Raw genomic sequence first — 15,136 nt, 5'->3', positions numbered from 1 at the left:
ACTTCTAATAAAAATAGATTAAATATATATATATATTTATACTGGGTAAGGAAACAGAAGTTTAGTCTCTCCTAGTCACAAACTCATTCTCTCTACTCACAACATCTGGTTTTAGAACAGCACACATCACCATCACAGCTCTAGTGAGAAGCTATTTATAGGGCTCGGTCGGGGACGTGCCATCGCGTGGCCGCTGTCTCCCAACGGGACTTCATGATTGGTCGCAGTCAAGTTTTCTGTATTCCTTAGTTTTAGAAAACCCAAAATCCTCAGGAATGGCTCAATATCAAAAGGTGTTTGTACAGACCCACTGCAATAAAAAACAGAAAGGAAAAGGAAAAAAAAAAAAGACAAACCCTCCCCAATTTGGTTCGATTCCGTTTGTTCCGGGCTGAGCCACCGCAGCTGCACCACAATTCATCAAACACGTGCAACTCTGGGGAAAATATTCTCTTCTAAAAGCACAACCACTTTACAAGATTAAAAGTCTAGTACGTCTCTAAATATTATTCATATTGTACAAGTAGTGGTTGTTAATTTAAAACTTCATTAGTAAAATTACAGTACAAGCATGATTAACCTCCAGAATTGCAAATCCCAGACTCCAGTGGAAAGCTACATTACATCTTCAGTAGTTTATTCTCTTCCACTTCACTCCCAGACCAGTGGAGATGGTGGCATCTCGGATGGCTGAGCAACCGTGGAACTGCAACGCAGGCGACACAGAAAATCAGTGTTCACTTGCAAGGGCTCGTAGACACCACAGTTAATGCTGGAGCAGACACTGCCGGGACAGCAAACCCACCAAACCCAGCCCTGGCCCCAGAGCCACAGGCAACCACCAAGTCCTCCACCACATCTCCTTGTTGGCTTAACGGGTTTCCACCCGTCGGTCCTGCCTCTTACTGGTTTTACAGTGCAGTTCTGCAACCAATCTCTCAATTCTCATGTTCAGCCCGAATTCTGTGCTTCTACACAAAGATATTACTTGGCACATTTTACTTAAATTCTAGGAGAATTCATTAAAATATCCTATAATGTAACCACACAAAGGTGGTTGGTTTTTTCCCCCCAGAAGTTATCCATGGGCCTTTCCTACTCTCAGAAACTTAGAACATACAACATATCGGATGTGCGAATCCTGTACTACTAATAAATGTGTATTAATATCAGATGTGATTACATACAGTTACCTAATAAAGCTCTTAAAAGCAGCAGACTGAGGGTTGATGCAGAGAGGCACTCTGTTTCCTTTCTGCTGTTCCAAAATGAACTGATGAATAATTTCTGTACATAGGAGAAAAATAAAAAACACCACAGGATTAACACTTTGCTCCAGTGAAATGCAGAGGAGGCTGGAGGGAAACGGAGCTTCCTCTGCTGGAAGTACACTTTCATAAGGATAAGAGAATTCCAGGTTCTCTGAATCGAATCCGATGCCAGACCTCACCACAGGGACTCACACAGAACTCTTCTGTGCACACTGAAATAAAGTTATATGAAATAACGCCCCAATGAACACTGTAACGCTGCCCTGGTGATAACCAGTTATGGGTTAAATCCCAATTTTAGGGTGTAACTAATGGCAGGTTTGGCAAGGGGCTGCTCTTCCACAAGCAGCTGCGATGGTGCCAGGATCGAGCTCCATGCAATGGAATTGTTTGTCAGGAACTGCTGAGGTAACACATTTCTTCTCCCTCTCTTCCTCTGGAGTTACTCGAGCTGCCACAAACCAGAGCCCAAATCCCTACCACTGCTTCTCCTATCACGCTGCTCTTGTTAAAGCTCTGCTTTCCTCACTGGATCTGGTTTCAAAGGCAACAAAGCCTGTTTTATGGCCTGTTTGCTATGATGGAATCAGGCTTCAAATCTCCAGGGCCACAAAGCAACTGCTGGCATTTAGTAACCATCTGTGGCAGCAGCTTCCTCTTCCAGGGAGCAGGACTGATTCTCCTCATTTGACCTGACTGACAGGAGGCTGCACATCCTAACCACATGCTTGTAAGGGATAGAGCAGGAAGGTAACTGCAGATGCAAAGTTAACTACGACTCACCTTTCACCTGCCGAACAGAACTGAGGTTCTTCTCAAAAGTGTCATCGAACTTGGGGTTAGTGATGGGTTCAAAGTCACTCGTATAAACTCTTCCAGTAGATGTGGAGAAACAACATTTACACATACAAGTGTGGTATCGCAACCGCCCTTCATCGAGGTACGGGTGGGCTAAGGCATCCTTAGCAGATATTCTTTTGGACTGAAATACGGCATTGGAGGAAAACAGATCAGTTAGAATGTCTGCAGAGGCGTTGAGCAGTCTAAAGAACACTTGCTCATCAATTAACCCTGACTTGGTTTATAACCCCCCGATCACGTTAAAGGATTGGCTCATGTCAGGAAATGTTCTGGAGCTGCAAACCCCGCCACTAGAGGGGAGGTTCTGCTTAGAAACCAGCAGCAGCAGCAGCAGCAGCACTGCGCTGACTCCGACCTTCCTGTGCCAGAGCTGGTGACAGAAGATGCTGCTGATGGGATTTTCAGAGATGTATTTTTCAACAGTTATTTCCTCCAAATAACCTTCAAATTCTGACTCCGTAAATCTAAACAAGCCCAAAGAATTTAATGTTGGCAAACACGGCAGTTTGCGGGTCTGCAAAACATTCCAGTGTGTCCTCAAGACATATTTAAAGTAAAACACAAATCTGAGCATCACTGATAACGGAGTAGTTCAGGATACGGCATCTGGAGCTCTAAAAAACACTTTGACATCGAGTTGCAGAAGACAAGGGGTGAAGGAAGCGCAGGGGGCAGAGCAGTGGCTGGAATTACAAAAGCTACTTGCACATTACTAAGAGGGTTTTTTGTGCATAACCCGAGCAAAGGATAAGTCAAAAAAGGAGAACTCTGTCTGTGAGGACTGGGGTAGAATTGCTACCGAGAGTCTGTAACGAAATCCGTTGACATAGAAAGTTACAAAGCAAAAGCAGTGGCAAAGGAAATGGAAGGAAAACCCACGTGTCCCAATTCCCAGGGTATGTTTTAGACTCAGCTCTGCTAAAGGATCACGCCCAGTCTTTAAAACACAACCCCCCATGTGTTTAAATGTGATTTGGGAACACCAGCACTGGAAGTGTTGAGGGAGAAAGGAAACTACTGAAGTTTGTTGACGTGGAAGTTATGTTTTAACATTTCTGCGTTTTGTGCAGTAAAACAATCTGAAGGTTTAAAATAATAAAGCCAAGGGGGCAGCCTTCTGAATGCTCCATCAGGTACCAGCTCCCTCCTGTGCAGCACGGCCAACCTGTCCGGCTTTCATTTGAAATGGGGGGGTCTGTAGGAATGGAATAACCATCAACTCCACTGCCAGTTTTGTACCGAGAGAAGAAACCCACAATCCACAGCAGCTCATTTTCATTAGCAAAGCAGATGCTCAGTGGAAAGCGAGATCCTGTTATGTGACTGTGCGGATGCAGAAGGAATTTTGTGTGTGTTGCAAGACCACGAACACCCACGTGTCTCCAATTAGAACAGCAGCAAAGAATCCGATGTTCTGCTACCTACACCTCGCTGGGAAAAGCGAGCGTGAGTCACCAACACCCTCATCTTTCACACCCTGTCGCAGCTTCCTTCAGAAGACCAATAGGTTTTAAATGCAAACCCCCTATTCCAGGGGGGAATTAAGTGACCCATTACAAGGTGATACTTTTATGTCTTTTACGGACCAAAAGCACTAAAAAATGCACGTGGAAGAAATCAGTTAAAGCAGTTCTTTACCTCAAATACTCATTTAAGTAGCAGGCAACGAGAAGCGTTGAAACAAACAGTATTAGAAATAATTTTAAATCATACTTACTGGATCAAAGACCAACATTCTGCAAAGGAGATGAACTGCTTCATGTGTAGCTTGACTGGAAAGTGTATATAGGACAGGAAGAGATGGCTGTAGGGGAAATGGGAGACAGAAAATACAGAGAGTTGTCCTGTCAGATCCATCAGCAAGAGAACGCTGTTACCACCCGTGTTATTTTACAGCTACCAAGGACAAACTTCCTGTTGAAAAGGACGTTTGCTGCCTAACGCTTCCCAAAGAGACAAAACCCACTATTACAAAACTCAGCAATTCTACTATGGATCTAATTGATTTTTTTGCCTTAGTTCAGATGCAGTCCTTGAACAAACCTGTATTTTGCTCAGGGGTTCGTTAACCCCATCGTTTCCAGTATTCCATTTCTCTGATCTTGGTCACTGCCAAATTGTGGATTATTTTGCTTTTCCTTTCCCCGGTGATCCACATCTAACTGACAGTGACATCCACCACAATTAGAACGACCTTCAGGCATTCAGCGTTCTACATACACAGGCCAGGACCAAGGCTTGGGGGTCTGGGGGAGCAGGAGGGGGTTCATTGGCCTCCCCCTGCTTTATGAACCATGTGGTTCGCAGAAGCTGGAACAGCCCAGAAGCCGGGGGCAGCAGCGTGGCTCTTGCTCTGGTCAGCCCCACAAACACAGCTCTGCAGATCAGCTTCCTCCCGTTATTTCCTCGCTTTGCTCACACTCACGACAGCCTGAACATCTGAGAGCTTCCAGTTTTAGCTGAGAATGAAAAGACCTTATGGATTCATCCATATACTGGGGCAGAAAGACAGGCTGGCGTTCCTTACTTACAGATCTTGCACTCAATACAAATAAAGATGCACTTCTGCTACACTTAAGGCCCTTTTCTGCCATTCCAAGAGCACGTGGTTGTACATGGCTTTTGGGAACAGCCTGTTCTTGACAAATTGCAGTGAGGTCCAAAGCTGGAGATCAGAGACAGCCCTGACATGGATCAGCGGTTGGGTCTAATAGCAAGCCAGGTGCATCCTTGTGGATCTCTCTCTTCCATAGAGAATCCAAGGACCACAACAGGGAGGGAATGAACTCCAACACGTTCTACTTTTAGAAGTGGGTCAGCCCCTGACTGCCAGGGAACTCCAAACCACTCCTTAAGGCACATGGGAATGTGGGAGGAGACGCTCCTCCTCCTGCCCCAGTCGAGCAGCGCTATCAGTCCACTTAAATGGAGTTTGAAGTGAATGTTTTAAACACAAAACTGACAAAGAAGTCTGTGTGGCTTGTAAACCTCCCTGCTGGCAGCACACACGGGGTGTGGGGTTGTAACCAGGAACGTCAGGCATTAATCTATTTTTACATGAAGCAGCAAAATGCTTCACCCCCCAACTCCCACTGTGCTCACCTACATCGCTTAAAAATAGCTTGTGCGACAGAGTGATCGCCACTTCTAACTTGGTTTTCTCTCCCTATTAATCTAATAAAGAAACTGGTAACATTTAGATATTTATAACCAGCAAAGCCTCCATTTCAGAAGATGAAAAGCCATGAATTTGCATTCAAACATGAAGTGTGCTTGGGGCTGAAACCAGAGAAATGCCATTCAAGAGATCACCTCGCTGCACCATAACCCCCTATTTCCAAGCTGCAAACGAGCTCCAGAGACTGCTCAGCTCCTGTGGCATTCCATGGAAAATGAATGTTGTTTTCCTCAGCAAACAGAACGAACTGCTTACAGTTTATTTCCTATGAGCATTAAATCTATATTGGAAATGTTTTATGCCATTTCACCTCACTTGCTTTTTAGTATTCCCATCATTTTGTGGGTCAAGAGACAAATGATTTTGGAGGCTTGTGCAAAAATAGTCTCAGCATGGGGATGAGAGAATCAGAAGACATTTACGTACCCACTTCAGTTCTTGATAAAACATCCTGGTTTAACAAATGGAACGAAGCTAATAGAAAATTCCAGAGTTCTGGCTTACTGCTACCAAGAGCACAACTCCTGCGCTTTGGAAATGTCAAACAATCATCAAACCATCAGAATTTAAACCAACGTATTCTCTAAAGCAGGTGGATGTGTTTGTATACTGTTGCATGTCTGTATATGTCAGTACAGTGGATGCACTTCTCCCACCTTCAGTCGCTATAAAACTTTTCTTCTTCTAAACACCTCAAGCCTTGTAAGTGCAGCACTACAGAGCACTACAGAGCACAGCTTCAAAGTTACAACTCCTCTAGCAAGTGATAGCAAAAAAATACACTTGATTTGTTTTAAAACTAGAGAAAGACTTCAGGAAACCCTCCTATTATTAATGTTAACAGAAAAAAACCTGTCATAAAATGGAATAGAGACAACTTGATGTAGTGAATCCAAAGTGCCAAGGCAGCAGAACTCCCACAAGTTAATAATAGAGCAGAATATACATTCAATGCTCATCTCTATGGTAACTACTATTGTGGTGAGTAGACATCTGAGAACTTACTTCAACATAAAGATGCAAACTTAACTGCTGGAAAGATCTGATGTCTTCATTAGTACAGGTTATTCATTTGGTTAGTTTTTAGTAACAGTCATAAAAATGACCATATTGGATGGACCCATTGCTTTACTACTGCCCTGTGATTCTATGCCTTCCTGCCCAAGCATTTCTTTGGACCTTTTAACAGTACATCAAGCCCTGCCACTGCTACACCACAGCCACCTTTGGTGAATTCAACCTGGTTTACAGGCAGAGACAGCTCTGACATTAAATATCCGAAGTATTTAAGAACAAACATGCCACGAGAATTCAAGCGCGATGTGAAACAGTGCAATGTGCTGCAGTAGTTCCCTGCACAGAGGAGATGCTGACTGATGGGGGCTGATGGAAGGACTGTCTTGACTGAGGTGAAGGTCAGGCATCCCCAGCTATACCTGTTTATGAGGACCCCTGAGTATATGTGCCTTGGCGCCTTCACAAGCCGTCCTCATCGCTTCCAGTGACGGCGTTCCCAACAGGTCTGTGATCAAATCCAACTGCAGGTACAGAACACAGACATCTGAGACCTCCGACACATTAGACACGTCACTACGACAGCGGATTCTTAAGTTAACGTGAGTTACACTTAAGGCATGAAAGGTCACAAGAAAAACCACTGGAAACAATTTTCCCAGCGAGCTCCTGAAAGTTCCTGTTTAACACCTCTCAAGGTAGAAATTCTCGTCTCAGCCCCTGCACTTCCCACGTGCTCGGGAAGAGGTTCACCACGAGGCCTGATTTCATTATCTAGATGCATGTCAGCAGCATTCAACGTGGGGTTTATAAAGTATTAAAAACCAGATTTTGAATTTTCAGTGTTAAAACAGACAATTCTTACCAAACATTGATTTTGAATTTAACTGACCTCCTCTGGGCATACGCCATGAACCACTGAGATTAAGTTACTAGTTCAGGACAGAAGGAATCTCTGTATCTCCACTTACATCTTGACAGAAAACTTGCTACTTTCTCCTAATAGTTGTCACAAAAAGCTTGATCCCGGTTGTATCACCTCTACCTTATCTCACTGACATGCTACAGGCGGCTTTGGAACTGCAGCGGATTACAGGGGATTACAAAAAATTACACATTGCAGAAGCTCATGTGAATAACCACTGCTTTCAGCACTGCCTGAAGCCACCACTTCAGATTTCAGAGCAGCTTGGGCTTTCGCCTGTGTGTAAACCAAGCAACACAAAAGCGAGTTGGAGGTTCAAAAGGCACCAGTGTAACTGATTTCGTGAAATGATGCAGTAAAACAACGCTAAAGGGAAATCTGATTATACCTGCTGGATGGGACTCTGTGCCTGAAACAATATTCTTCGCCCAAGTAACTCTGCAAAGATGCAGCCTACAGACCAGATGTCAATAGCATTGCTGTAGTGGCGGCTGCCCATCAGGATCTCTGGAGCTCGGTAATACTGGGTGACAACTTCCTGAGTCATGTGTCGAGATTCATCTAACTCTTCCACCCTGGCCAATCCAAAATCACAAATCTAAATTGAGAAGGTAAATAAAAAAATTGAAATAACCAAAACATTTAATGCATTTCAAGTAGGTAACCTTCTGGTAACGCAGCAGGGAATTCCGAACCAGCATTTAAATAACCAGTTATCTGCTGTAACTGCATAAGCAAAGGGAAAGGGGAATGGGAGGAAATTATGCTACTTCATTCCACATCCACTTAAGCTTTCTATAATTTTATTTTATATTACAGTCCATTTTTAGTTGACGTTACAGTATTTATCATCTCAGAGATTAAAAACCTCTGCACTAAAACACAAACAAACAGATATTGCCAACCTCTGGGTACAGAGAATTTCATCCCAAACCAGATTTCATTGTTCCTGAGATGCCTCAAATGTTACAGAAAGATTCAGCCTCTGCTCACTTGGGAACAGACCCAAGCTATCACGATCAGATGCTGAGCAAAGCAGTGCAAACAAACCTGGTTTTTTTAATATATATTTAGCATGCCTGTATAGTTTTTAAGGAATCTGTGGGATTTTTTTTCTTTTAAAATGACGTTCAGGAAAGTGTTCACATTAAACGTTTTTACTTAAAAATTCACTCTGGGTTTGTAATGAACAGCAGACATATTATGGACATTTTCAATAAAGTTAAGTAGCACCTTCAGAACACAGTTGCTGTTCACAAGTAGGTTCCCTGGTTTAATGTCTCGATGTAAAATGCCAGCAGAATGGAGGTATTTCAGACCTGAAACATTAAACAAAATTGCAGTAAATACTTTTTTTCCTTTCAAAGACGTTGAAGGCTGAGCCCAGGCTCTTGCTGCTCTGTAAGTTACCCACGGCTATGACAGGAGGCAGCAGTGCTGCGATGTTCTTATAACTTGTATAACTAATGCTTGCTATTCATTCATAATATGAAATAAAAAGAACAAGTTTCCACGGGAAACTTACTCAAGTTGAGGATGTCTCCAGAATTACCATTAAGAAACAGAAAACCCCCCAAAACTACTGTTACATAGTTTTCATTGAATTGAAAAGAAGAAAAATTACCTCTTAAAATCTGGTAAAGAAAAACTTTGACATGATCCGAGCTGAGCGGCTGAGGAGAGACGATAATCTTATGGAGGTCACTCTGCATCAACTCAGTGACAACATATCTTCAGTTTATGAGTTAAGGCAAAAGCAGAAAGTTCAGCACATAATCTCTTGAAACATTTACTCTTAACTCCCAGGAATCTGAGCTCTCCCAGGTCAGAGCTATCGAGTGAACGAGAATAAAGATTCCTCAGAGCTCAAGTCTCCAGACTCTTACAAGAATGAAAATGAAAAACGGGTCGTGAAAGAAGAGATGACTCAATGAAGCAGCGTTTGCATTAGGGTGGTTGTTACAGAATCATTCCAAAGTCAAATTACAACTCAAAACATTAATTAATATAATTAATGACATCTTGAATCCTTTAGGTTTTTTCTTAAGATCAGTAAACCATAAATAATGAACAGCTGAAGCAGCATCTTCTCAGTGGACATCCATCAACATGGTTTAACCAGCTGAACGGGCAAGTGCCCATGGGTGAAGGTCTCTTACCACAGGTACCTTTCAGGTCCCTCCACGAGCAGCAACCGAGACTTTGAAAATCACATATGCTTCCCTAAACCTACCCAGCACCCATTATTTTACCTCCTCAAGCATCACATCTGCATGCACACAAATCCCAGTGATAAACCCTCTTCTAACAGCAGAAGAGAAAAAAAGCCCAAACTTCTCTCTGGAGAAAAAGCTAAAAAACCAGCACCCACTATTTCATGTACTCAGGGATGTGCAGAACACAGCGATGGTCACAAATACTGGCAGGGACAAAGAGTTGTTTATGCTGTGGCTGATGCTAAGGTAAGGAGAGGATAAAGCAGGGCACTGAAGAGTCACACCAAGCGCTGCCACATTCAAACAGACAGAAGTGCAGCAGGGAGGTGGTGCACACTGCCAAGGTTGTGGGGAAGATCAAGGAGAGAGTGAGAAATAAACCTGCATCTCCTGGGCCCCAGTCTAGTCTCTCCCTTGGCGCCCCAGGTTCATTCTCAGTTCAAGGTAAAGCAGCAGCTGAGTTTGCTTTGGCTTTACATCTCCCCATTATCCTGCAGCAGCCTATCAGCTGGTTCAGTGCTCTTTATAACCAGCTACACATCAAGCCTGAAATGTAACAGCAAACCCTGACTTCAGTCAAGATCCTTATCTCGTGTAACACAGCAAGTCAGCTTCAGCTGAAACTTCAGCCACTTCTTACCTTTATCACCGATTCATTGGCACTCACAACAACCTAGAGAAAACTCCAGTTTTCCTTCACAATGTTCTACTTCCATCTGTTGCTCCGCAAACCCTCTCCGGCCAAGTCCCCATCAGCCGAAGTGTTCATCTGCCACCAGCACGTCACACGAAAACTGATTTTATACCTTAAATATTGCCAACTTTTTGACCAAACCCAGAGCAAATTAACATTGCATTCATGAAGAATTCATGAGATAAAAGCCAACCCTGCAGCACCGTAATTTCGAGTCCTCTCATTTCTCTCTTCCTCTTGCAAACGCCCTCTTAAATATTTATACCAGCCTTTTACATTCTGTTTTTTACCTTGTGGCTGCAACAAATCTTTATGTTTCACTGTTAATGTAAAATACTGAAGATAATCCTGAAGCATTACTCTGCACTTTATTCTGATCAGATTTTTGTTGCGCTACGCCACAAATCCCCCTAAATCTCAATCCCGACATAATGTCTCCCAGATGTCTCAACTAGTTGCCATGCCAACTAAAGCAGCTTAAATTAAATGAGGGCCTGAAATGGCACCTGCACCACTCCAGGTCTGTTGCGCATTAAATAAAGCTCTCTTGACAGGGGCTCTGAGGTGCCATTAACTTGAGCAGCAGCTATCTGATTATTGTCTCTAGATAATTTAATGAGGGTCTCGAAACGAGCAGGAGCAGCACTGGCTCCATGTTCCTGCCTGTTACAAACAGTAGGTACCAAGCAGGTCAATCACTTTGCTCCAGCCAGTATAAACGTTTAGCAAAACCAAACCACGAACCCCTCTGGGATTTCAAGCCATCACTCAAACAGGTACCTGCGCTTTTCTTTCTTAAGTCGACCCATAAAACGTGCTGGCACTGAGGTGGTCACCGGAGCTGGAACACGCAGCTAAGCTGAGCGCTGCGACCAGAGAGAAATTGCTCCTGACAGCAGTAATTAGGTAAGTAGCTGTATAAAATTAGAACTACAAATGTACCAATTTGCTTTGGAATAATTACCAAGGCAAATGCTGGGACAAATGCTGGGACTTCACTTGCTCTGTTGACTGGGAGAGCTGCTGAGTTGGTAAATCCTGCAAAGTGACGCACACACGTGAAAATGAGATGAAGAACACTCTGTGATCAGTGTCCCCAAAACCACTGGCTCCTGCTTTACCAGCCCTCTGCACACCACAAAACTCAACTCTGTAGCTGTTTTTCTGAGAAGAGGCCAGTGTTCTGTGAACAAATCCAGGGGCTGGTGGAATGGATGCTAAGGGTGGAGCGGAGGTGTCTCCACTGCGTGATACTGAAAACAAAGCTCACAGATTTCAGTATTTTCTATAAATAGGGACAAAGGGGTTTCTCCTATTTTAGTAGACATCAGTGATACCTGTTTTTACATTAGCATCACAGAAGCTATATTTGTGATGCCACCTCTGTTCTCTTGTAACTCTTTGCAGACTTCATTGCTTCCATGTAGAAATATTTCTATAATATCCTCATTTTGTATCGACACCCAAAACATGGAAAAAAACACGGAAAAAAAAGACCTGGCCCATGTAAAAATAGTGCAACAATTGTTAAAAAAAAAAAATTAATCTAATGCCTGTCGAAATTATTTTTTAAGTTATGTTTGTTTGATGTTTAAAATTTGGTGACTTTTCTGCTACAGGTAAAACTACTGATATAAGTGTATTTGCCACCAAGTCACCTCTACTTGTGCTATGCAGAAATGGCAATCTATGGCATGTGTCCCAGAGCACAGACAAGCACTGGCAGCAGCTTTTGGAGGCACTTTCAGTGCACAGTGGGGAAAACATTTGCAGTTCCAGGCAGTATTATCCAACCAGCTTTTGCAGAAACTGGACTAAAGGTATTACAGTCCTACTGCTGAATACAGCAGGATTTTAACCCAAGGCAAAGGAGCCTCGTGGTGCAGAGAACAGCCACTCTGGCACAGTTCATCCCAGCAGACATCTAGGATAGTCCCTCAGGCACTTCTCTGTTTGACAATGACAGCACCACGCTTGCATTACCTGCACAAAGTACATCAAGCCATGCTGCTCTCATGCGTATCTAAGTGAGAATCTAAGTCACAATCCTGCCTGACCCAGCACTATAAACTGTTGTGTTACCAGCTGCAAATCAGCAACCCACAGCCTCCCACAGAGGGTACTAATCCTCTTAATCCTTGAGGTCCTCGTTTGTGTGTTGGCCCAGAGGAACCTGCCGTGACGACATTTCAGATGAGCACTTCAACAAGGGAACTCTTTCTAAGGATACTGTGACAGAACAGGAAACCTGAACTTACCCTCCTTGGTCCCCCAACAGTGTGGGCATTGTCCCTTCTACTGGCTGCAGGAACCAAATCTTACCTTGTCCCTACCTACCCTCCTCCAGCCCACATATATGAGGGATTTACTCCGTAATCTGCCAGAAAACAGTTCTTTCACCTCTTAATAAGATCAATGGGAAGGAATTACTGCACACCTTTGCTTCTACTGGTATTTAAACCTTTCCTAGTCAGTATAATGAGGGTGACAAAAGTGATGTCTTCTCAGCTGCTTCTAATAGTCGCTTTCATGGGAAAAGTTTTCAGAAAGTTACTATAGAAACTTAGGATAGTTCTTAAAAGAAAATGTCTGTGTTTATCCAGGTGCAGATTTCAGTATTAAAATCAATTGCAGAAGTTTTTGTAATTGGAGAAGAGAGAGCTATAAACCACAGAATCACAGAATCATTTGGGTTGGAAAAGACCTTTAAGATCAGAGTCCAACTGTAAACCTATCGCTGAAAGTCGGTTCAGTCAGAATTAAGAGATATGTTAGCTGGAATGAAACACTTCTCAGATGCTCTACCAAAAGCTGAGTCACTCTTTATCTCTGTAAGCCATGTGCTTTAAAGCTAGGCCAGTCCACGCAGGGAACCAGGCACACAACAGAACCAGACATCATCCAAGCTCGTGTATGCTTCTCTTCCACCAAAGTGAATTGATGATTGCAGGGATAAGCCTTGAACTTCAGCTTAATGATGAACTTAATGATGAACATAAAAACATAAAGTTCACCAACAACCTCTTTTTCATTTATTTTATCAAGGCAACACTCAGAGTAACATATGCTCCAATATCTACTCCTTTTTGCACTAGGTATATTGTCAAAAATACCAATATCTGTATAAGATGCTAAATGCTCACAAAGATTTTTCTACCTAAAATGTCATTATACATTCACATAATACCCCAGTCTAAGAGCTTGCAAAGAATTTTCATTCTAAACCAAAAACCTCACTAGATTTTAATTTCTTTATTCTGATGAATTTAAGAGTCCTAAGTGCACTTACTGCAATTATTTCAAAAGAAAGGAGAGAGAAAACTACACAAAGCAAATGGTCTTCTATTACCAACCTGAGGCAGGAAATTCAAACAACTTGAAACAGGACAGCCCTATAAAACTAGTCAGAATGACTTAAAATCAGTTAACCATGAAGGAAACCAACATTTTGGGTTTGTATTCAAACCTTGGCAGTAGCTGAGCTCATAAAAATAAGCTTATCCCGTTTAAATATTCTTGATTGTACAATTACATGGAAGTAGTAATCCTTAACCTAGATCTGATTTATAACTCATATGACTTGTTATAAAATGAGGCCATTGAACTAGTGCTAATAACCAAGATCCAGTTTTTGAGGACTACTTATATGCTGTTCATATGCAAGAAAATTCAAAGCAGAATTTAAGAGCTTTATCTAAACTTCATACAAAAAGCTCTAGTTGAGCAATATTCTGAACCAATGAATTTGGTGATCAATGAGTAAATCACGCTGTACTTCAGTTAAAATGACCGAGTTTAAAATGCGCCTACTTTCTTCTCCAATCCATTCAAGGTGTTATAAATAGATCAAACCATATTTCACAAACATCAGTTTATCTAAAAATAAAGAATGACAATTTCCCACCCATTAAATGTCTTGTGAAGTGGGTCATACAAAACAGCAGCAAAGACCCATCAGTAATTAAAAACCAACCTGCCAAAGTCTAACCATGACAGTTTAAGCTGGTGCACCCAAAGCCCCACTGGAGACTGACACCAACATAATAAAGTCACTTGCAAGTTAAGCAGAACAGACGATGTGGACACCTGTGGGACAGGGCCTTACATTTCTATAAACCTTTACTATGCATCCAGGTAACAGAAAAAGCTCTCGGGTCCCAATTACAACCGTATTAAACCGATACAATTTTAGAAACTAAACCCAAATCCCCCACCAGAACACTTTTGCACACGTTGTCAGGTGAACACTGACTGGCAGGGGTTTTAGTCACGCTTACAACAGCCATGTCATTATGCCCTGCCTCGTTCACAGAGGTTTTGGTAACAATTTTGGGTTTGGGAAGTTTTTGTTTGCACCATTTGGTTGTGAATTCTCAACTGGAAAGACAGTGGCTGAAGCTGTGAAAGGAGCAGCAGTGCAATGAGACTACACATAACTGAATATGCTTCAAGTGAATATGATTCAAGTGTTCACTTCCAACAATTCAGCACGGAGTTTAATTTGCAGTGTTTGCTTTTGGGCTTTTCCACAGAAAGCACAGCAGTCTATTAGCTGACCTCAGCTGCATGGCAGATCCCTGGACTGAAATGCTAATTTGATAATGGAAATGTCAATGTGTTGGGATATTTGATTATCTGCTCTCTAAAATACCACTTTTACTAAGGTCTCCAAAGGATATTTTGTTACTAACAGCACGTTGTAAAAATATCTGAACAGTTCATAAAACTCTGCAAATAATCTTAACACTGTTTTGGGCAGGAGTCTGGTGAAAAGATTTTTTTCCTACACACATAAGAAATAAAATATAAACAAATAATCTCATTCAGCGCAAATTACAAAGTTAATTCATTTTTTATTAGCTAAAAAAGGTCTCAAAAATGACTCTCAGCATGTTGAATTTTTAAAACAGCATAAAGAGGAGAGCAGACAGTGGGATTAATCCAGGCAGAAAACCTTTATTGGGATTCCTGGTCTGT

The 15,136-nt window shown here is 42.3% G+C and overlaps 1 protein-coding gene across 1 annotated transcript in view; it reads right to left on the bottom strand.

Annotated features, from left to right (window-relative positions):
* Positions 1 to 6: 6 nt before the first annotated feature.
* Positions 7 to 15,136, bottom strand: part of NLK (nemo-like kinase) — a gene marked incomplete at its 5' end in the record, with an annotated part of 40,579 nt that continues 25,449 nt past the window's right edge. Inside the window, 8 exons of the mRNA XM_010021039.1 lie at positions 7 to 706; positions 1,194 to 1,287; positions 2,055 to 2,253; positions 3,850 to 3,936; positions 6,747 to 6,848; positions 7,638 to 7,847; positions 8,483 to 8,568; positions 8,874 to 8,980. Of these exons, the coding sequence (XP_010019341.1) occupies positions 652 to 706; positions 1,194 to 1,287; positions 2,055 to 2,253; positions 3,850 to 3,936; positions 6,747 to 6,848; positions 7,638 to 7,847; positions 8,483 to 8,568; positions 8,874 to 8,980 (940 nt within the window). The remainder of the gene's footprint in view (positions 707 to 1,193; positions 1,288 to 2,054; positions 2,254 to 3,849; positions 3,937 to 6,746; positions 6,849 to 7,637; positions 7,848 to 8,482; positions 8,569 to 8,873; positions 8,981 to 15,136) is intronic.

Source organism: Nestor notabilis, unplaced genomic scaffold (assembly GCF_000696875.1).
Source record: "Nestor notabilis isolate BGI_N333 unplaced genomic scaffold, ASM69687v1 scaffold21800, whole genome shotgun sequence".
Classification (NCBI taxonomy): Eukaryota; Metazoa; Chordata; class Aves; order Psittaciformes; family Psittacidae; genus Nestor; species Nestor notabilis.
The sequence above is the reverse complement of the archived record's forward strand: the minus strand, read 5'-3'. Positions and strand labels throughout refer to the sequence as shown.